Source organism: Clinocottus analis, unplaced genomic scaffold (genome assembly GCF_023055335.1).
Source record: "Clinocottus analis isolate CAN_PGR_092001 unplaced genomic scaffold, fCliAna1.0.p SCAF_10, whole genome shotgun sequence".
In the NCBI taxonomy this organism is placed as follows: Eukaryota; Metazoa; Chordata; class Actinopteri; order Perciformes; family Cottidae; genus Clinocottus; species Clinocottus analis.
Window position 1 is genome coordinate 14,952,342 of NW_027175821.1, and position 23,233 is coordinate 14,975,574.

At 41.8% G+C, this 23,233-nt stretch overlaps 1 protein-coding gene across 7 annotated transcripts in view; it reads right to left on the reverse strand.

Moving 5' to 3' along the window:
- enox2 (ecto-NOX disulfide-thiol exchanger 2) overlaps window positions 1–23,233 on the reverse strand; it is a 154,095-nt gene that overhangs the window by 82,203 nt on the left and 48,659 nt on the right. For all 7 annotated transcript variants that reach the window (XM_068592438.1, XM_068592453.1, XM_068592421.1 and 4 more), the window contains one exon: window positions 327–473. In XM_068592438.1, coding sequence (XP_068448539.1) covers window positions 327–473 — 147 coding nt within the window. The remainder of the gene's footprint in view (window positions 1–326; window positions 474–23,233) is intronic.

The following is a 23,233-nucleotide window of genomic DNA, read 5'->3' on the forward strand; positions in this document are numbered from 1 at the left end:
CCTTCCCCCCGTCCCCCGCTCCGTCCCCCCGTCCGTACCGACACCAAATGACAGGATTATGCAACAATTCCCATCACAGCTATTTGATGTTGGTGGAGGAAGGGGGATGAGGAATCTCAAGGTAAAAAAAAAAAAAAGAAAAAAGATCTAGCGGTCGTATCAAAGCTTTTCTGAATGAAGGGAGGCATTCTCTGTTGAGCGTTACGGGCACTTGAATTTAAAATTCGACATGGCTGAGGGCAGGAACGGTGAGGATTTGACACCACAAAGTAATCCTGCAGCGGTGACAGAGCAATGCTTAGTTGTGAGGTAGTTGTTGCCAGTACCTGGAGGCAGGCTGGCCCTCTTCCTCTTCTTGCTATTCTCGACTGTGCTGTCCAGAGGAGGACACTCCGTCACCAGGGGCCCGCTGGAACCGCTGAACAGGAGAGGGTCGTTGTTGCCGGTTGGATCAAAGGGCAGAGAGTTGAGTCCTGGAAGACACAAACACAGAGAGCCACATTACAGTAAATGACGAGATGGCGGCTGACCAAAAGGGGAAAACAGGGGGATCACTGTGAAACACGGAAAAGGGGAAGCGACACGAGGTTCCAGCGCTGCCGCGCTTTTCATGTCCAAACCCGGTGGGGTTCATTCAGACACGCATCACTGAAGACCTCGTGGAAAAACACCTTTAAGTCAATGGCGCCTATGACAGCTGCACTGGTATAACCATAACAGCTGTGGTCAGGGATCAATACAATCAAATTCAATGGAAGGACACAGGATTCTTTTACTCCAATTTTCGTATTAAATTTCTATAAAACTTACATTTGCTGAAAATGTGATGATTGTTTTCTCATAATTTCTTACAAATTGACAGAAAATAAAGAAACAATTAGTTGATTAATTGATTACACGATTGGCAGAAACAAAAATTCTGAAAAAGTGATTGTTCCAGTTTCTCATAATTCTTTAGTTTTGCACTGTGAGTAAGACAAAAGAAGCAATGTGGAGACATTATCGTGGGCTTTTGGAAAAGACAGTGGCCATTTGTCACTATTTTCTGATGTTTTAAAGCCCAAATTCATTGAATAAGCGTGAGATTAATCCATAAAGAAAACAATCATTTGTCGCAGGCTTTATACAAGTTTAAGTCTTGTCTAATTCTCAGACAGGATTTATTTTTCTGCACCAGAATATGTTGGACCCCCAGACACAGACGAGGCACAAGTTGGCTAAACCCTGAACTCATATTTTGTGTTTGCACTGATACACAGAAACAGACACAAGCCCACAGACAAACGCACCGCTTCCTTCTCTTTTAATCAACAGCGATAACAATATACATATTGTATATTATGGAAAATTATTATGTAAGAATCAATATCTGAGTGACTAAGACATGTATATCTGAGGTACGGATCTAATACAGATACATCACCACCTCCACAAAAACAGCATCTCATTCTAACATGAACAGGGTGTAAATGCAGCTCTACAATGTAAAAGCTCAGATGTTCTGCATAATGAGGCCAATCCATCAGTCAGTTCAGTGGAGGAGGGCAAGCTTTCCTTCAGCATTTTGATTTTGCTCACTGCTTTCTCACAACAACAGAATCGTCAGTCATATCATGAATAATACCCTTAAAAAAAAAACACTTACATCCATAAGTAATGAAAACAAAAACAATGTTGAGTTTGAGCCCGAGTCCTAATAAATGATAAACAACTTAACTTGATGTATCAGCTAGTTTCCACTCTTTAAGAGTTGTGTATTTGTTTATGATTCAGAGCAGGGTCCTGGGGAGACTCAGTCTACAGTCATGAAAAATTCATGACATTTCTTTGTGAGCAGATTTGATTTTTTCCCTCTATTGCACAACAGACCAGAAGCCCCGCATTAATGTGGCTCCATCAGCGGTCAAGAGGACCCTTATCAGTTGTTATCAAATCCAGACAGGCCCCCGAGTGTGAACATAATTATAACAGACGTTAACTGTGGTCTTTGTTTTATAAAATCTCCTTTACGATGTGAAGACTCTTAGTTGTGCTTTGGAATATACTTCAAGTAAGGTGCGTTTCATGGCTTTGAAAAGAGTACAAAAGCAAAAATGATAACATTTCTCCAATATTTCAGTGTAATCTGTGAAAGAATTGTATGAAAATATTAAAGGAGCTGTATTTAAAACACTGATGTTGGTACAAACTCCATCTTCTGTTGTATGCAGGCAGGAGGGACTTTGTATTTGCGGCAGTCGGTCTCAATAGATCTTCTGACCGAGCTCTCTCACACAGTAAGAGACCTGAAGTCGATCTCTGCTCAGCATCCATCCGTCACACTTCTTTAACGATGAACGCCAATGGTGTCGAGAGTGAAATGAATCCATTACTCTGCCAATGTTAACTCCACCAATATACAGTTTACAAGAGACAGCCTTTCAGTTGATGGCATTATAGCTGCTGTGAAGAAAAGGCCAAGAGAAACCATGAAAAGAGTGAAACAGTATTTAGCAGCTGACAAGGAAGCACCACGCAGCTAAAGCAGTGACTGGGCCTGCATCGGGATCAAGGAGAGAAACTACTTTTGCGTGTCGTACAGGCCGGGTTTGTCCAAAGATTTCACAACCCTGTCTCCTAAAAGGACTTATCAGGGGAAAGGGACCTCCAAATGTGATATAAAAAAAAGGTTACTGGTACAGAGGATGAATCAGGAAGGAGGAAATGTGATGTGCTCAAATGTGCGATGTAAAACCGATGCAGAGCTGCTGACTGACTGCATCTAGTACATTTTGTGTGCGTTTCGGTACCTTATCTCGCTCTCGAGTGATAGTGTTACTACAGAAAAGCTCGGAGGCAGAATTGAAGAAAAGCGTTTTTTTTTTTTTTTTACAGATTTAGTCTCAATGAAACAGCTTTTGGCTGTACGTCGTCATTTTATGTTATCTCGGAACAGTTGCCAGTGTTCAGAACCAGTTATTGAAAAGTTACGGCCCACAAAAGATACACATGTTGATTTAAAAAGGAAGTTTGGGGCGACACAGCCTCAAGGAACCGAGTCTCTTTGTGTGAGCATGTAGATTAAGAACGTCTCTGCCGGGTCACAGCCCCTTTCTGCTGGGCTACTCCTTTGTCTGTAAGATGATGGATGATGTGTTTAAGTTCCAACATCTGGCCAGAGGGAAGAGTGATGTCAGTGGATAGCACTCCCTGGGGGAGGGGGTTCATATACCAGGAGGCTGGGTGGAGTCAGGTGGAGGCTTTGGACAGAAGTGAATGAAGGAAATGAAGATGGCGAACTAACAGACAAACGTTATGCTCCGTGGCATCAGGATGAGCTACAAGAAAGGAAAGCGATCTGATCTCACATCAAGGATGCATTAACAACATGCACTATTAATGGTATGGTGGGCCAGGAAAGCACAGGACCAGTAGAATATGCAATGAAACTCTGTGGTTCATGAAAAAAAACATTTAACTGCCTTGGATGCGAAACCAAATTGTACACCACGGAGAACGTAGAGCGCTGCATGCTGAACACAATGTCTTTATAATATAATAATCAAGACACGACTCAAATTATCTGATGTCATAATTTGGAACTCGTATGGCTGTTTGTCAATCTCAGACAGTTGAAATCACCGGCCGATTAATTATCGGGTTGATTGACAGAAGATAAAAAAGCAAACACTGCTATAAATTTGAAGTTGAAATTAGTTAATTTATTGCCTTTTTTTCTTTTAAACATTTATTAAACGTAGATATGTGCCACTTTACCTCCATATGGTGAATGAGATTTTTGGACTAATTCAATAATTTGAAGACATCAAACCTGTTGTCAAAATTGTGTTTTTTAAATAGTTTTTCTATAGATCAACGAAAAAAAACAGCAGATCATCGATTTAAAATGAAGCTTAAGTGGCAGTTTAAAAAGATTATTTTGCACTGGAAGTGGCTGAAACAAACTACTTTTCAGTGAGAGTAATCTAACTTAAAAGGATCTTACACAAATCACATGTGATGCAATGGACATCTCACATATATTAGCCTGCGAAAAGACACACCCCTTACCGGGTACGGATCAAGTCTCCCGCGACGCAGAGTCATGAAATACGAGCGGTTTGAGAGCAATTAAAGAAAGACTGACTTCATCATTTCCTTTGTAATAAGCATTTTAAAGCACACCGGCATCTGTGGGGATCAAACCTGAGATCTTTCTGGACAGATTACGTCATTAACCGTCGCTGCACTTTGTTTCAATGACTCTCCTGGTGGCATGTTTGTATAATTCTCTTGTAGTTCTTAATCCAACTCCTATCAGATAATAACCCCAGCAATACAGTATGAATAATGCAGAGCATTAGAAAATGTGCCTCAGCACAACATTGCAGGTAAGTGCTTAAGTGTGTGTGTGTGTGTGTGTGTGTGTGTGTGTGTGTGTGTGTGTGTGTGTGTGTGTGTGTAAAGGGGCGGGGCAGGGAGCTAAGTAGTGGACTATTAATCTAAGAAAGCACTGAGAAACGGACACAATGCTGCATGAAGGCCATGTAGAATACTGCACGTTCATTCATCTGAACAAGGCAAAGGGCCAGATGGTGGCACACAACATTACCATATCTCAAACGTCTGAGGTAAATTGCCTTCTCAGACCATTTCAATTCATTAGTAAACCACAACAAACTGCCTCCCAGCTCCACTGATTTGTAACTACAAAAACAGGCAAAGTGGTTTGCCACGTTCCCCCATCAGGACAAAATCTGCAGGATCAATGTTTTAATGGTAAACAGCAAAAACCTCACTGGGACGCCGTATTGTTTAAAAGTACTACAGAATGTTCTCGAGCTGTGTCTGTTCCCCTTGGTCTTTAAAAATATCTGTTTTTAAAAACCAAGGAGAAATAATCACAGAGTTGTTTCTCAATCAGCAGACAAAATAAGGAGTTTAATATTGTAAGTGGAGCAATTTAAGTATATATTTAATTGCACTACTTCATTTAAGAGGTCATGAGCTCACCGTTGGATCTACATGACTGGATTAATGCTATAACAAGGAAAACATTTATTCATGATTCACTCAGATTAAGCACAGCAGAAAGACAAAGCCAAGAGTTCACTGATTAGTCAAAGACCTGATCAATGGAGTTACTGTAGGCAGGAAATCTACGGGGAATAGAAAATGAATTTCATCTGAATGGACCCACTGTACAGCTTTCTTCCTGAGGGTATTATCAAGTGCAATGTTCTTTTGGTAATCATCTGTAATTGGTGGAGCACTTTTTGTTAGGACACATGGTGCCGTTCAACTGATGGCCATCCCAATTATTTAAAGTCCAAAGAGACATCTTTAACTTGCTTGTTTTGTCTGACAAAGAGTCAAAAAGATATTCAACTTAACATTCAATAAAACAGAGGAAAACAGCTAATCCTCATATTTGAGATGATGCTTACATTATTGCGTATTTTCGTATCAATCAACAATTAAGCACCGATGACAATCCATCAAAATGGAGCCGACGCTTTTAACATTTCAGGCAGAATGCCGACCATGTGGACGACATGTGGTTGGAGTGGAAAGGGCATTAAGTCTTCCAATAACCGATTTGAAAAAGAAAAAAAGGAATTATTAAACATGCAGGTCACGAGTCTCACTCTGATATCATTCAAAATCCTGCTGCGTCACGATCGCCGCGAGGCAGACGGCTCTGGGTCGCAAGGAAGTGACAGTCACAGGCTATACCTCTGGGTTCTGCTGGGAAGCAGCTGGCAAGTCTACAAACTGGATCCCAAATTAGCCGTTAGTCACCTGAAAGGTTACTGATGAAAGTCACAAGACCTCCATTAAGTCTTGCTAAAGACCCGTCACCACAATACGATGAGATATTGCTCTATTCATAGCCTGGAGTGGCCATAAGGACAACGGGACGTGGACGATGAGCATGAGCTCCTAAATAAGAGCGCGGACTTACGTTATGAATGCACCGAGCAGATGTATAAACAAGGTGTCTGACCGATGGGGCTTAGCGATGGATGGCAAAGCATGCCAGGCCGTTGTGGTATCCTCACGAGGCTATTAGCCAAGCTTTTCACTTCCTGTGTATTTATAGCAAAGACAAAGGGCAGTTAGAACAACAGGCAGCTCATACCAGTGGTGGTCACGGGGCCATTTTATGGACAGCTGCTCCATCCCAGAGGCTTTGCTCATTTTAACAAAGTAAAATGAATGACTGAGGGCGTCCTGTTTTCTGACTCTTGTGTTTGAGCTGCATTTCTGACACTTACGCAAAGTAGACAATTCATCCACGATATGGTGGGCGCGCTCCACAAACACTGAAGCTAATCTCTTGTTCTGCAAACACTGGTCGGTGTTGTGTGTTCGTTCAGCCGACGTCAAATAGAGCCAAGATAAAATTAGACATTTAGAAACGTAGAATTAATATATATGTATAACTGAAATTGCTACCGTTTCATCATGCAGAGCTGTTACGGGAGGACAATTTTGCCTCCCACAAGAGTGTGTACGACAAATTGTTGATGAGTTTGGCCTTCATATTTGAATTCGTTTCGAGGTTATGGGCCTCTTTGTTAGAGACTACTCAACTTGCCACACAAACATAATTCACAGACATGATACATTTTATGACACAAAAACTGTAGCCGCTTACACTGGGTACATATTTGTAGACTGATCCCCCTGTAGAGCGGCTCACAACATGTTGGACTCACAACATGTTGTGAGTCCAACATGTTGGACTCACAACATGTTGGACTCGTATAGAACATTTCTCACTTCAAAATGGAAAAAACAATAGAGATATGACAAATAGTTATCTTATTTATTATATATCATATCATTCCACAGTTTAACTTTCAAAGGCTGCTCAAATTATGTTAAAATTACTTAGTGTTATTTACCTGCCCCTTTTCTAAAGCAGACATGGCTGTAGAACCAGTCCTGGGAAGTAATTAAGTGACAATAGGAAGAAAATACAAGATAAAATTCTTTCAATTCAAATGTGCTAATGTATCTGCTATTACATTAATACAAACCAGTGAGAGAATATCCAGATGGTTAGGCAAGTTGCATCTTTAAGTAAATGTCAGAATCACCAATCAGGGTTAATATCCGGATGACTACGTAGAAAGAATTATGTTTTTACAGTTAGGAGCTTGGTAAAGGTTAATCTATTCCCCGATGTTGTGATGACATTTTGAAACAATGCTAGCGTTTGAACATATCATTGTGCATTTAATAATTTGCCCCTACTCTGCATACAATATAAACTTTACCAATACATTGGCATACAAACTGGAACACACTGCGATGCGCAGATAATAAGAAAATGCAAATGGAGAGGAACCAGATTTGGGTTTTCCGCTGCCAGGAACATTTTGAGTTTGATAATATATTCAAAGTTCACTTCTGCTGTGCTTGAAAACACGAGCTCGGGTTAACTAGCTCATCATTTCATGACTATTCATATCATCAGTGACATGAAAAAATAAATAAAAATCCTCCTCAGACCCCCTCTGCCATTCCTCCAAGCCTCAGGGAATTCACTGAAGGTTAATTTATTTAAATCTCCCAACCACTCATCTCTATTCCATTAAACTCACTAAGAATCTTTCATTTACAGACTAATCCTCTTTCTACTGTTAAGGGCCTGTGCCCTTTCTGCAACGCAGTGAGTGAACGGGTGTGACAACACTGCGGTTGATAAGGTCATGTTAGCTTACACGTGCATGTGCAACGCAACGTCTTCTGAGAGCAATGCATAGAGCCCGACTAATAAGTTTAGGAGGCGCTCGTGGCAGGAGGCAATAAAGAAAACACTAAGCTCTTCCCTGGCCTCTCCTTTGAAAGACAGGATGCTTCAATGCATGCAGTGTATGGTCAGATCAACATATCAACCATTAGGCTGCGGCACAAAGGACACCGGGGCTCTGTGGGCCGTCACTGTATCATTATTACAGGATGGCATGTGTTGCGATTTGGCAGGGGCGCTCCGATGCTAATGACTCTGGGAGCGCTCGCTCTCAACTTAAATAGTTGGTGGAGCTATTTGCAGTCTGTTAGAAAAACATCCAGCCTATGTCGATGTGCTTTTGTGCTCCAGAGGAATGGCTAATGAGAGGCTCACTGGCTCCAATGCTCATCAACAACGGCAGGCTGGGAGAGCGGTGTGCGTGTGTGCGTGTGTGTGTGTGTGTGTGGCTGGCTGTGAATGGCCATCTCTAAAGCGACACACTGCATGCATTGAAGCATCGACGACCGACTTTGCAACTTTGTCCATTCTTTGCAAAGTCAATCCCGTCAGGGGGGAGGGAGCGGGTTGGGGGGGGGGGGGGGTGGGGGGGGGGGGGTGGGGGGGGCTTCAAAACTTTTTTACGTGAGGCTCGAACACAGCGGCTCACACCGCTGCAGTGCAAAGTTGTGTCTCTTTGATGTCACTCGCACCCTCTTTGGATAACCAGCTGCTGATTTGCAATAAGCAGCTGAGCCGATGCGTACCGAAGCGCTCAGTCCTGTGACAAAACACTATTTAAAGCCAATGAGGGCGCTCCTTAAAGGTGCAAGTTGTACCTCCTAATTAAAATGGGATTAGGTGGAAGTGGGGACTGACTGTTCTTTTAGGGCTTCAAAATGTATATTACTATCTTTTGTCACCGTCTGCATGTCCAAAAACATCCGCTTCATTCGCAACGACGCCTCTCGCTCTCTCCCATCTGTCTTCTCAACGCTTCTTTTAATTATGCCTTTCTCTTCACTTCAGTGCTTAGCTGCCTTCCACATTGTGTGTGTTCTTATTTGCAGCCTGTTCTGAAAACACAACTGCGCTATAATTTGCTTCAGACCACCTATATAGTAACCTCGTGAGGGAACGGACTGGTACAGACTAGATTTATGATGAGCAGCTGCCATCACTGACACAGGCTTTTAAAAGCAGCGCGGTCCTGCACTCGTCTTCAAGAGTCCAGCTTTGTTTCCACATTTGAAAACTGCACGCTGCAGGGCATAACCAATAATACTAATATTGAAATTCAAGGAGAAAGGACAAAATAACATATTAAAAAGAGATAGAAAACTTCCTGAATGCCGTTTTTTCTTCATGGAGTAAGATAAGACGAGCATATTCAGTCATTATCTCGACATATGTTACTCATGCCTTCAGGGATTGCGTCACTGCAGTGCCATGTACGTTCATGGGTACTCTTTAAGGTTTTCTCACTTTCAATATTGATTAAAGTTAATCATAACCTGAGGTCATCATGCAGGTGCACATACGTTTCCATCCAGCTGTAATAATTAGTCTGTAGTTCAGTAATTACCTTCCACAGGAGCATTACGTTTGGTGTCTTTCATTTGTTAAATGGGGAAAAAAGTCACTGGTAAAAAAAGAAAAGGATAATACATTAAAACCAATATGGAGGACGGAGTCCTGCAGCCAATGTCCCATTTCTGCCACATTTGAGTCTTTAGGCAAATACATTTGTAGCCTTTCCAAAAACAAAATCAACTTCCGTCACTCACTGTCAGTGTCACCACTTCACAGACTTCTTTGCAACGCCTGCTTTACTCTTGTTTTAAGAAGAAAGCCCACACCTTGCCAGTATACTTCACAACATCCCAAAGGCTATGCGTGGTTTCAAGGAGACCAGATAAGAAGCCTTATTCCCTCATGTGTCAATTAATACTTGTAAAAAAAAAGTGCTCCTTTGCTGTTTGTATTGTTTGTCTCTTGCGTGACGCTTCCTCTCTTAAATGAGTGAGTATCAGACCCCCCGAGTGACAATACAAGTGAGATCTCAGCGCTCTAGATGCAACAGCCCATTTTCAAAACGCAACTCTTTGCCTTTGATGCTATTTCGGTGTGGAGCTCCCGCGCAGGTCTGAAGAGAAGAATTACCAGATGGCTACTTGTCATTCTCGGCGAGTAAGAGCTCTGAATTCTGGTCCAGGAAGCTGAAGTCCTCGCTGTGAAGTCTGACGTTGATCACGATCTACACTGTTAACCGGGACACATATGCTGCAGTGATATAACCCACTGATTAGCATACGAGTGTGAAAGCACCTTTTTGCTTTCAGTAGTTGCAACTCCTACTTCTCCAGTTTTGTAAAAATCAGAAATGAATCCGAATCCCTGCTAAGAAGGTTTGTCTGTTTACACAAGCACAGAGTTCTTCATTGATCCAGCCTCTTAATTTTGCTCAAAGTGATGCATTTTACTAGAAAGTGTAAAAAGAAATAATCAAAAACAGATACTTTGTCATCTGGTGAAAATCGCATGTTTTTGCAAATTACAAATCATATTGCAATATCATGCAGCCCTTGTGTTTTGTCTTTGACCATTACCATCAGGAGAATGGAGTTTGAAAAAGACTTTTGTGAAGACGTCTTTCTGCAAAAAAAATTTAACTGAAAGTCGAAATAATTCATTTTGATGCTCTTCATGAGTAAAATCTGCAGAATATCCGTGTAATATTAAACAGATTTTTTTCTGTCACTGCATCTGCCAACACTGCGTTCAGCAAAGTCTTTTGTTTTTTTTGAGACAAAACACGAAAACACGTACGAGACCACATTTCACAAACTAAATGAGGATTTTCCAATTTGTGGTCGTTATGTATCACCATTTGCCTTCACTAAAGTACACACACGCTAACATTTGGAGCTACGGGTGCAAATACACAATGGTTAGTCACACATGAGAGTGCTAATGGACCCCGTGGCAGAAAATGTCAGCACTCATTGTGCGCCTGTCTTGTCCCTTGTTGTTTTGTCACAGGAAAATGGGAGGGAATGTATTTGTGGCAAAGCAGGGTATTTTTTTTATTTTTGCCAGAAGGAATTAGTCAGTGAGGCAAGATAAACTTCATTCTCTAATGACCTGCGTACAAGTCAGGAAGAATCTATTCCAAAAGCCGCCACAAAAAAAATTCAGGCATAAATAAAGCAAATAGCCGAAGAGGGGCACAAGAGCACAAAGCAGCATCTTTGTTTTACTTCGGGGAGGCTGGGAGCAGTCGGGGTCACAACAGGTTGCACTCAAGTCAAGCAAACCCACTTAGGAGCACAATGATTTATTCGATTTATTTAAATGCCCTGGGTTTCTACTGATGCATGCTAAAGCTAAGCTCTGACTCATTTAAAGAGAGAAACGGCGTGACAAAGGGTAAAGTGAATAATCACGTTAATGTGACCCCTAGTGCGCTCTTCAAAAGCAAAGTATGCCCCTGTAGGAGGAAGCGTAATGCATCAAATGCTGAATGCCAAGTCAAATGACAAGAGCATACAGAGAAGGCTGACACTCGTGTCGTTGTGGAAGATGTATTGTACACACTATCAGCGTCTGAATGTTTCAAAATAAGAGCGCTGGCAGATCCGCAGCAGTGGGATTAATGTTGACCGTGTTTCCAAATACTTAAGTCAGCAAAAATAAATTATCCTAAAACAAATCTGTATTGGCTGGTGCTCTGACAATACTCATTTAAATGACACGGTGTCTTCATTGTTATTGAATCAGCCAGCTGTAGTGGAGAATAATTGGACAGCTGGACAAAATATTAGCAAGTTTGGTACGTATAAAAGTACAAATATAACTTCTCATTATTGTTAGGGCCGTCTCCTAAAAGTTGACGATTCTAATCATCGGTCCAGAAGACCAGATGAGTCAATCAAACCACTACACTCTTTTTTTTTTTTTTTTTTGCCGAGTCATTGTACACATAGCAATGCAGGAGGAAGCGCAGGCCAGGACGTAAACTTTACAAACCAAATCCCTTCTCAAAGTGACCTCACCACAAAACTAATTGTGATGGAAGAGGAGAAGGAAACGGTTGTCTGGTTGAAAAGCTCTCAGCTTCTGGTGCTAACAATCCACTTCTGAACCATCCGCTGGTGCGACCTCTTCTACGGCCGCTCAGTGTGACCGAGTGTTCACTTGACTACACAGCCGGCAGGAGAGACACTCGGTGGTGAGGATTTCCATAACTGAATTAGGAGCGTGCCCAACACTTTGATTTTGTGGAAATCGGATGTTTTCACACCAGAGAGGATGAAGAAGGCCGTTCAAACAACAATCAAGGAAAACACAAGACGTGGCTGATGCCGGGGTTTAGTGCGAGGCGACCGCTCATTGACACTTACTAGGCGTAAGAGTGAATTTGATATTTCTCATATTTGTCGGTAAGGTGTATTGAAGTAGAGTCATAAAAACAAAATCACAAAGACAGAACAAGCTATTTGAAGACGCCACCTCAGGCTCTAAGAAACTGTTATGGGCGATCTTCTTTGTTTTGTGACAAAATGTTATATAAAAATGAAAAAAAGAAACTAAATAAAAACTAAAAGTGTAAACCTTGCAAGATGTGTGTGCAGAGAAAGTTGCATATTTCAAAGTGACTGCACAGAATACTATTATTAACATTAGTTGAAAAACTAAAAATCAAGTTCAGATACGGAGTAACTCATGATCTGCGGGCTGCTGCTCAGGAGCCGTCTTCCCACTGATGTTCGATCACAGCTTTACTTTGTCAAATCTTTCCTCGTCCTGCTCATCTCCCGCGCCAACAAGCACCAGAATAGATCACATTTCTGTCACTTGGTCGTCTCGGTGTAGAAGCAAAAACTCCTTTTTGAAATATAAATCTTAAGTAGTTCAAAAACTGTCAATAAACTGAGCTTGAAGTTTGTGATTTAACGACCTCCGCTTCCTTGCAGTTTTTCAAATGGAGAATCCTATATTTCCTGTCACTTATGTCTGCCCCTAATGGATACAAGAGGACCAGCCTTGAGGAAGGAAAAGCTGCCACTTAAAGAGCTACTCAGATTCACTTACACCGAGTTCACAGACATCTCATATCCGGTCAACTATTTAGCGGAGGGCCAAAACTGGAGGGTGAACAATAATGCATCCACTCTGGAGCCATACTTTATGTGAGAGTCAACCTCAGTTGCTTTTGATAGCAGCTATAGGGGATTAAGTACGACTCCATGCTCCTCTTGTTCCCACACAGGCTATGAATTAATATTTCCTTGGCTTATCATCCGTTCCCTTCCTAACCAGTAAAGCCTTCTGCTGGCCTCTGAAACTCTATAAATTCCCAGCTGTTTCCACATCCCACGACCTCTCTCGGGGGACGAGCTTCAATAATTTGACAAATAAATCAAACAATAATATTGCAATAACATCATCTCAAGTATTCCTCTCTCCCCTGATGGATGCAACAGAAATAGGGCAGGAAATGACCTTTCCAGACGCTTAATGGCCTGGTCACGGAAGCGATCAGGACAAAGACAATTAGCCAGTTCATAGATCACACTTATCCCACTATAGAGGAGGCGACCAAGCTCAACTGAGGCCATTCAACCAACGTAATGAATAAAGAGTCCTACTTCCATTCGAAGCGTCTACCCACTAAGACATCTAATGCATCGCGGCGAATGGTGGCAGCAAGCTTCCTCGTATCTGAAGCGGACAGTGCAGCGCTTGCTGGATTAGACTTGTGTTATATATCTACAGATGCTGTGTGGAACACTTCTTTCTCAAGTTTTTTGCAGAAGTGGAGTGATGGCAGCTTTCTCTTGGGTCTCCATTTGTGAGACCAGCACCAGAGCATGAAAATGAGTTACATTTTTGATTGCTCATGACTAGTGTTCACCCTCTTGCACAAGAATGTGGAAAAAAACTATATATCAAATTGTAACGACTTTGATTTCAACAAAGATAAACTTGCTAAGTTGCCACAGAATAAAACTTGCCCTGGATTCAATCCGGCAGAGTACTTGAACGGAGCGCAGCCGGACGGGAAGTGCCAACCAGAGGATTTTGGATGCAGGACAGAGCGGCTTTTTCTTTTTTTTTCTAAGTTGGAGCGTTGCCTCATCATACACTCCATCCCGCTTCGATTTCACTCCAGCACCTAATGCTCACACCACGAGCTCAATTCACGCTAGAGCCAAAAAGGAACGAACAGCTCTGTGAGCAAAGAGCAGGAAATTCTCACGGCTCACATTACCTGTTTAGAATCATTCAATAATAATAATAATAATAATAATAATAATAATAATAATAATAATAATAGCGCCGAGGTACAATACATAACTATCAAACTAGTGCAAATGACTGTAGAGGTATTGGTTCCTTTCTTCAGGCTTGATGTTAAACTGTGGCACATTTCTCCTTCACCCCATTTCCTCAGACTTTTCACTTCTGGCTATGTTTTAAAAAAGGGATCATTTTGGAAAATGAAGGACCAGAAAGAAAAATGCCATCAGTCAGACAGTGTAAAAACTGGGGAAAGCGCTCATCGGGGATAAAGCATAAAGCACTGAATGTAAGCGCTCTCAACGTCAATAACTTAAAACCAGCGAACGAATAACATGAACATTTTACTTCTAGTGAACCAAAGCTCGATAGTCAATATCCATCATAACTGCATCTTTAGTGAAGAAACAATCTTGTTAATCCAACATTTGTATTTCTTAACTTCAGCCTAGAACATTACATTAGTTCAGGGATGTCATTTATGAATTGGTCATAAACTAATGGACCTGGATGTCAAGACTGAACACTGCATGCATGGATTTTAAGAGATGGACAAAATAATGTATTGACGCACCAGTGATTCGTGAAAGAATTATTGACAGATTAACAAACCTTTTTATAATACAGAAGGGGCCTTAGTGAGACTTCAACATGGTCGGACCTCTAAATACCTTGAAGCTCTCCGGTAACCACTGAGTCCCAGAGCAGCCTGTCTCTGTAATGTGGATGTTGAAGTAAAGTTGATCACGTATGCATGATATGCTGTAAACTCATGGAAATGTTCAAATATGAAGTGATAGCTGCTGCGTTTTAATTCCCAGGCGAGAAAGACAAATGCAAATGGCATCTGACGATTAAAAACTGCTGACACAACTGTTAACTGTTGATTGATTTCAGACTGATACGCGATCCAATGCGTCTGAAGAAAAAAAGATTTCCATTTGATATACTGCCGAAATATGTTCCTAAGGGCTTCAGCGGGGAAGCAGACGCCCTCTAAACTTTAACAAGATGTTCATTCCTGGCTGCGTGATTCTGGACTGGCTCCAGAGGAGTTATGATTGTCAATGCAAATGAATGTGAAACTGAATTATGGAATTTTACTGCTCCAGCACCCTTTGTGTGGTTTTATGACTCCTATAAACTATGGTCCCTACACGCAATTGTACTGTAGGATGAGCAGCAGGACGCACAGAACTCATCAAATGACTGTTCGGAGAGGGAAATACAGCTGCATTTTGACCTGGATCAAATAGCCAGAACCAATGGAGGCGAGCTCAAATGGGCATTTTCATTTTATACGTTCATGTCGTCCCTACAATAGAATATTAGGACTCAGAAGGAAAATTGTCCCTTTAAAATGCTTTGTAAGTATGAAGACAATTTTATCCCTTCATACCGTTTTGAGGTTCATAGTTTAATCCTAAATTTCGGAAACAGCAGTGAAACAATTTCTCCATAAGGTCCAATTAGTTGCTCTTCTTAGCACTTGATCATATCGCATGATGTGTTTGCCAGGATTTGTATTCTTCTTCTTTTTTTTAAATGGAGAAAGGAGAACAGAAAAAGTTAATGTTTGTAAAAGTCCAACAATTTTATGACAAACTGGCAAATCCCATCTGCTAATTAAGATAATGTGATATGATCACACAAAAAGAAAACCACTGGGTAAAAGTGACCTTGAGAGCTCTAAGCCTCGTTTAAAAACCATTCATAAGCCGATCACTGTTTCGGAGCCGGCTAACTGGGCGGTTGTGTTTTCCCTGCATGTTAATTGTCGCAGTAACAGCTTCTCTACTACATAAAACTCAAGGACCTGAAGAGTGGCTGCAGCAACATGTGCAGAGCCAATTAAAACACGGCCCTAAACAACTGGTGTGAGATGGGAACCGCTCTCATCCCCACACTTCTCTGTTCACCTTGAAGCAGCTCCTTGGGATTACGTTCTCCCTGGGATCCACAATAATAGAAACGTGTGCGGCACGTCACTCACACAGAGAGACCCACTTCACCAGACAATCCCAAAGAGCGCTTCCCCGCCTCGTTCTCACTCAACAGACGCTTTATTCCGAAATAAATTTGCAGTTAGAAAGACATTTTCTCTGGAGTGGTGTCTCTGCGTCGTCGGTTCTCTTGGTGGTGGTGGTGACGGCTGACGAGGGTTTGGTCAGTAGGCTTCAGAAGCCTTTGTCAAAACACAGCTCCGGGGGAGATTTGAGCAGCTGGCTGCCCACAGGAACACTTCTACCATGGGCGTATTGCTCATTTCTACACTGCTCCGTTCACATGCCCACGACTGTGTGCGACAAGCTACCTCCAGCGTAAAACTCAAAAATAAGGAAGAAATATACATGCATGTCAAATGTATTAATATCTACGATCAGTGGAAACAATTCTAAGCTCGTATGGCATTCGACAGTTTACACAGCAATATAACTATAGTAATGCCGTGTAGCCTCATATGGATCTTTCCTCAGTGCCATAGACATCCATTGTTATCCAGAGACTATAAATAACACGGCAATCAGCCACACCATTGTAGTGCGTGACATGTTCAGTCAGGACGATTATCACTGTTGCTTATTTTTAGTCAATCCTACAAGCACGCACACAAACATTGTCCTGCTGAGTTAAATACCCTCTCATACATCAAATCAGAGCTTACATCCACTGTTTTAGTCCGTCATTTAGTCTTTTTCTAAAAACATTAAATAGTCAAAGTGTACTTATTTGTGATCCACCTATATTGATTATTGTATTAAGTAGAAACCATTGGTCTTGGGGCCAAACACAGGTTAGGTTGTTTGTATTTTAAATGGGACTTGTGGACAACAGTAAGGACATGGATTGGACCCTCAACAGCTCAAGGTTTTTTTTAACTTGTACAGTAAAATAACATTTTTGTAAGAAGTAAATTCAAAAAGTACTTAAAACTTAAACTGGGACGGATGATTGGGTTGTAATGCTTGAACTTTCAGCACTCAAGATCCTATGTGTCTGAGAGAAACAATGAGGATAAAAGTCAGACAATTAGGATGAGCACTAAACCCTAGCTGAGAATATCCATGTCTGCTGCAGTACTTGTCATGATATCATCGGCCATCAGACGTCTGGACCGATGCCAAATCTCAAATCCTCGGCCATGACACCCTGGCCAAGCTCTGAATAAGGAAACATGGAGTAAATTGAGTAAACAAGATGAATCCCTTCCATTAACAGAAGGACTGCGCACTGCGGACACGCCTGCCATCCCACCATTAATTATCTGGTCTTATGGGAAGATTAGGGGAGAAAAACTATGCCAAACGCCAGACTCCACTGAGTGGGCCTTCCCTCTTTAATTACAAAAACAGCACAAACAAATGAAGCCCCGTAGATCATGCTAAGGGACAGCCCCACAGGCTACGATCTGACTGAGCTTGTCTCCACTCATCTGTTCTTTCTTAACTCTCTCCTGTCTTCTCATGGCATCCATCCATCCATCCATCCATCCATCCATCCATCACCCATCACAGCAGACATACTGGGTACATTTAGGGTCACAGTGTTATCAATGGCTAATGTGATGAGAGGAAAGAGGAAAGAAAGGGCATGACAAGAACAAGACTACGGAACAAGACTGCTAACACCAGGCTGATTATTCACTACATGAAAATACCCGTAACACTCGAGTTTGCTTGGTGATGTTCAGTCGTCACGAACTGTGCCAACCCTCTGGGTGGATGTGTAATGTGGTGTGTGCATGTTCTGGTTCCTAAATCGTACTTATCTTACTCCTGTCCTTTGACTTTATCTTAACAGTAACTGAAATCGTTTAATAAAAGCATGAAGAAACTAAAGATTAGAGCTCAAACTATTTGGCAATTAGTAGTTTGAAAAAAGAATCCTCAAAGAATCAACTAATCATTTGAATCATTGATTGAGCAAAATACCAGTCCTTTTCTGATTCCAGCTTCAAAAATGTGAGTCTTTTCTCTGGTGTTCTTAGTCGCGTTTCACAGTGAACTGAACTCTCTGTATTTTGTGTTGGACAAAACATGCGATCTGAAGACGTCATCTGTAGCCTTCAGGGCATTCTAAAGGACATTTTCCTAACATTGAAGAGTAACAATTGGTTTAGTAAGGATTAATCCAGGATGAAAACTAATCCTTCAGTGCAATCCAACATATTAAGGTAATTATTACGCAATAGCTATGAATCTTAAGCTCTGTATGCACTTGTTAATACACACTAGACAGAAGCAGGGGATGCTGATGCAGAGTTATCTCAATTCCAACAGCACACATTTCCATACAGATAGAATAAAACACACAAATAAAGCATCCAAGTGTGGGAACACCATGCGTACACAAGCACTATCACAAACGCTTTTCATAGTGGTTGGTGCTGACAGCTTCATTCCAACAGTGATTTGAAAATGAGATCGTCTGAACAGGCAAGTAGAGATGAGTGCTACAACGTCTCCCATGTTTCTATTCCCTGTTTCTGTGCACAAGAGTGTGACGAGCACGATGCTCTGCAACAGGGAAACAAACAATGTCAAATTCTCAAAAGGTGGCAAACTTCCCTTTAAAACTGATTGTATTAACATCAACGTTGTTGTTGTTTTTGTCACCCTCAAGATAGTATCAGACACGCTTAAATCCTCAGAACAGAGCAAAGAGTCCTACTACTGTATCGTCTCCTCATAAGATGTAAGAGGTTTAACGTTGGTCTCGAATCAACTGGAATTGGACAACGCCAAGTTTTTGCAAAGCAGAATTAATGTCTTTGTATTACTTTTTGGGGATTAGTCCAAATGAGAATTGAGGGAAATGAAAGACTAGATAATCAAAAGACACAACTGGCTCTCTTGCAAAATATTTAGCGGCTTCACTGACCCCGGATCCAACATGTACTTTGTGGGTGCTCCAGAAAAAGAGTGTTTCTGTCTCAAATCAGAGCTCTCACGAAGCCATTAGCCATTCCCCTTTCCCACTCCTTTTCTCGTCAGCTTATTGTCATATTCTCCTTTACGTTGACACTATCGTAGGTTATTAAAAGGAGAAAAAATAGCTATCCAGTTGATGACATTGCAAAATCTAAAAGAAAAACAGTAGTTGCATTCTATTCTGCGAAACAATTTGTGGACTTTATTAATATTAATATGTTTTGAAAGAACAGAAGCAATACTATGGATTTTTATCCGAAATCTTTTTTTGATGGAGTGAGTTGAGAGCTACACGTCACTTTGAAGTCCTTTAAATCATCTGTTTCACTCTAGCCAGGTGATTTATTGAGAGAGATCTAATCCTCGCCGCCAATGACACTTCATTGTGACCGATTTAGGTTAATTTGAAGACTTCAACCCACCAGCACCTTTAATAAACATTAAAATGCTCCTGGGGCCTTTGGGAGAGGAATTTATCATTCTGCTCGTGACCAATACTTCCTGCTAAGGCAATGCAGGTGTACCCAAACATAAGCTGCTGACTTACTGGCATCACATATTGGACATCTGATTCTCCGTCTATCAATGCTCTTCAAATCAAAAACACATTGACGCTGCATATTGCACAAACCTACCAAATAATCCTCACGTTGACAAGCAGACTGACAGAATCCAATGCAGTTCAAATATAGATTAAATTCCATTTTAAGTATTAATAGTTCATACCAATTGACAAAAAAAAGGTCTTAGCCTGCAGTTTTTTATACTTACTAGCCCAAGAGAAACAAGTATAATTCCAATACAGTCCAGCGTGCTCTTCCCCTTCATATCCCTCAGAACAGTTAACATAATACATAATATCCAACCGGTTCTGTTGGGCACATAGAAATGTGGTGGGACCCCTGGTTCGCCTGTATTAAATATGTCCAAAAATCCCAGGTGGTTGTGAGGAAAAAAGTAGCAGAATCAATAAGTTATAACAAAAATATTTGATAAAAAGAGATGATGAAATTTGATATGTACAGTACTTGATCAAGGCCCTTTAGATCTCAGCCGGAACCACAGGCTGCACGCAGTTCGCTGTCTCTCGACGTCATCGAAGGAAAGAGGCCGAGCCAAGTTCCGTTTTCAGTTTTAACACAACACATTCACTTGGCTATTGGTTCAAATTTATGGCATGCGATTGGCTAAGAGTCGCACAGGGGCGGAGTCTCTCTTTGGCGCAGGTTTGGCTCCATAACGTTCCTGTTTTCCGGTACCTGAAGTCCTCACTCCGCCCTCCTGCGTTAGCTAACAACGTATTTGACCCAGAAGGAATTTGTTATTCAGTTCTACAGGTTACAGTGCAACAGGAAGTCTCTATTCTGAGCTACAGTCATCCTCCAGAAACCCCATGCATGTAAAGTCTCCCCACTTCTGCAGCATGTCAAATGCAAATCGAATCCCCCTCCTGTCCTGATAAGAACTGGAGGAAGTTCCCCAGACCACAGGTGGTCCAGCCATCCCCTTTGTTCCTAAAACCAAATGCTCTCCTGTAGACACTAAACCCCCAATCTGTGTGTAAATGACCTCTTCACTCTCCAGTACAGACTCCATGTTACCTGATCAACACTCAGTGCGGTTACATGGATTCGAATAACTGGCTTAGTCCGACTAAAATCGAATTATCCAGTTCATGTAAACACCTTTATTCGAATAACTGCGGTCCGACTACGATCCGATTAACACCCCTGGATAACTCGATTCGATTCGATTGATAATTCGAATAACGCTGCATGTAAACGCTGAATCGGATCGGAACTGGACAATGCGTTTGTGCGCATGCTCAAGATCCCGCCGCCTCCTCCCTCCCTCCCTTCCAGGTCGTGACCCGGAAGTCGAAAGAGACGATAAGTTGTCACGGCCGGCAGAAACAAACAAACGTAAAAGTCGGGTTACGAGCCGATAGGACCTTCGGTGGGTGTCTCTGCTAGCTCCCTGATGTAGCCAGCTAGCGCTGCTGCTAGTTCCCCGTTTGCTCTGCGCTAGCTCCCCCACAACCACCGAAGCTAGCGGGGTTCTCTCCTTTATGAAGAGTGAAGAGGTCAAGCGGAGATGGCTGTATCACCACTACATGTAATGAAAACAGCGCCACCTAGCGTATCGGATATGACATGCATTCGGCCAATGATTCGATTTATTCACTGCCATGTATATTCGGATAACAGCAGTTGCCCCGAGAGAGAGCATAGTCCGACTAAAGCAAGATTCGAATTATTACCAGCATGTAAACGCACTGACTGTATATATTTTGCTTCAATACATTCCATGAATCATTATGAAGTAATGAAAAACATACAGTAACCTTCTTATGCATACAATTACATATCCTTCATAATAATATCCCTTATTAATTGTCATATCCCTCTCTTGTATATTAATATGCACATTAAACAATTCTTTATTATACATGTGTAAATCCAATATTTACACCCCAGAGTATTACAATTCTACAAAACCCAACACCTGTTTGGTGGTGCTGAGCAGCACTGAGCCACAGCACGTTACCCTTGAGCCTGGTCCCTTTTTTTTTCTCTGCACGGCGTCGGTCCAGGGACCGCACTAACAAGCTAAAGATCAACGCTCATCAGAAAAGGGAACCATTTGGCCGCTCACTAGAGACCTAAAAATGGCAGGTTGTTGGTGCAACGCTCGACTTGGACAAAATAATTCATCTTCATATCGATCTTCCTGACTGACTTCTGTTGGGACAAACACAGAAAGCATGACGGAGAACCCGCAGTATGTTTTAGCTCTTGGAGAGGAAGACAGCAAGAAGATATCCTGAGCTTTTCCTCCCACCCAGTCTTATAAACACACACACACTAACAGACACAATTTACCATCAACATCCCTGTGACTCAGGAGATATCTTATTTGTCTACAAGGGAGAAAAATCCAAAACAGGAAGAAAAACATTTTGTAGAAAGTAAGTGGTTTCGTGTCACAAAATCCACGGAAAGCATTAAAAAGGCAACCAGATAAACTAAAAGAAGACAAGGGCAAGGCTAGATGGTAAAAACGACAATTTCCATTAAAGAAATTTTTTTTAAAAACAACGCTGTCCATTTCACCAAAATGCTATAATATTTGAAAAGACCTTGTTTGGGACACGCGAGTGTCTGGATCCACTCTTTATCTGTGCTTCTCCCCCAGTGGTGTCCCTGAGACAAAATGAGGGTTCAGATGCTCCTCTGACTCTCCCTCCTGCACCAGTTTCTCGTTACCATCGAGCCCCCCCCCCCCCCATCTCTCTCTGACAAACTGCCCACCAGTCTTTGAAATACGACCCATAAAGCCCAGTGCCACTATAAACCCGGAGCCACGGCTGATTTGTGAATCCAATTACCTCCCTGTCTGTAATGGCTGTGTTCAGTGCCATGATGTGAAGTCAGCTGTTGTCAGCATATGTCCTTAAGCCCAGAGCCTCCCACAAGGACCGACACCCAGCATCGAGGACAGATCATCTAAATAACCATCTTTATGTATAGCGCTGCAGGAAGGTGGATGTGGGAAGCCAAACATAAAAGTTTAGTTTGCTGGCACAAACAGAAAGGGAGAGAGAGGTCAAAGAGCAGTGAAAGATGTGTAGATCCATACTGATGGAGAAGACTTGCTGGCAGCGAGAGACGAAGCATAATGCAGGCAAGGCGCAGAGGGATTTCCAGTCAACGATCTCGGGGACACGTTTAAAATTGTGAAATGCCCTACTCAGCTCAAACTGTTAGCTCGGACGGTCCTCCACTACGGAAATTGTTATTCAACTAACACTCAGAGTTTGGCCACTTGTGGAATAATTGATTTAATCAACAGATTCACAAAACCGAGTTTCTCCACAAAGAACCATGCAAGGACATCATCTTTAATTATTGCGTTGCAAGTTCAAACGTTTCATAGAAATAAGCCACTCTGCATGAAAAACAGCTTCATAAAAAGACAAATCAACTGAAGGAATATTTGATCAACTAATCAACGGGGGCAAAATCCTTGAACCTTCAAAGCCCCAAAAATGGTATTGGTAACAGCTTGAATCAGTATTGCCTCATAAATCATTTTTCTTTTGGACTGTACTCCTGAAGGAATTTGGGGGATTTTTTTGGGGCTTTATTGTATATTTCAGCGCACAGGAAAAAGAAGCGGGAGGGAGGAGTCTCAGCACTTTTGTATGACTACAATTAAAATGTTGTTAGCAAACAGGCTAATTACACAAATATACATTTATTTTTAAAACCTGCTGACA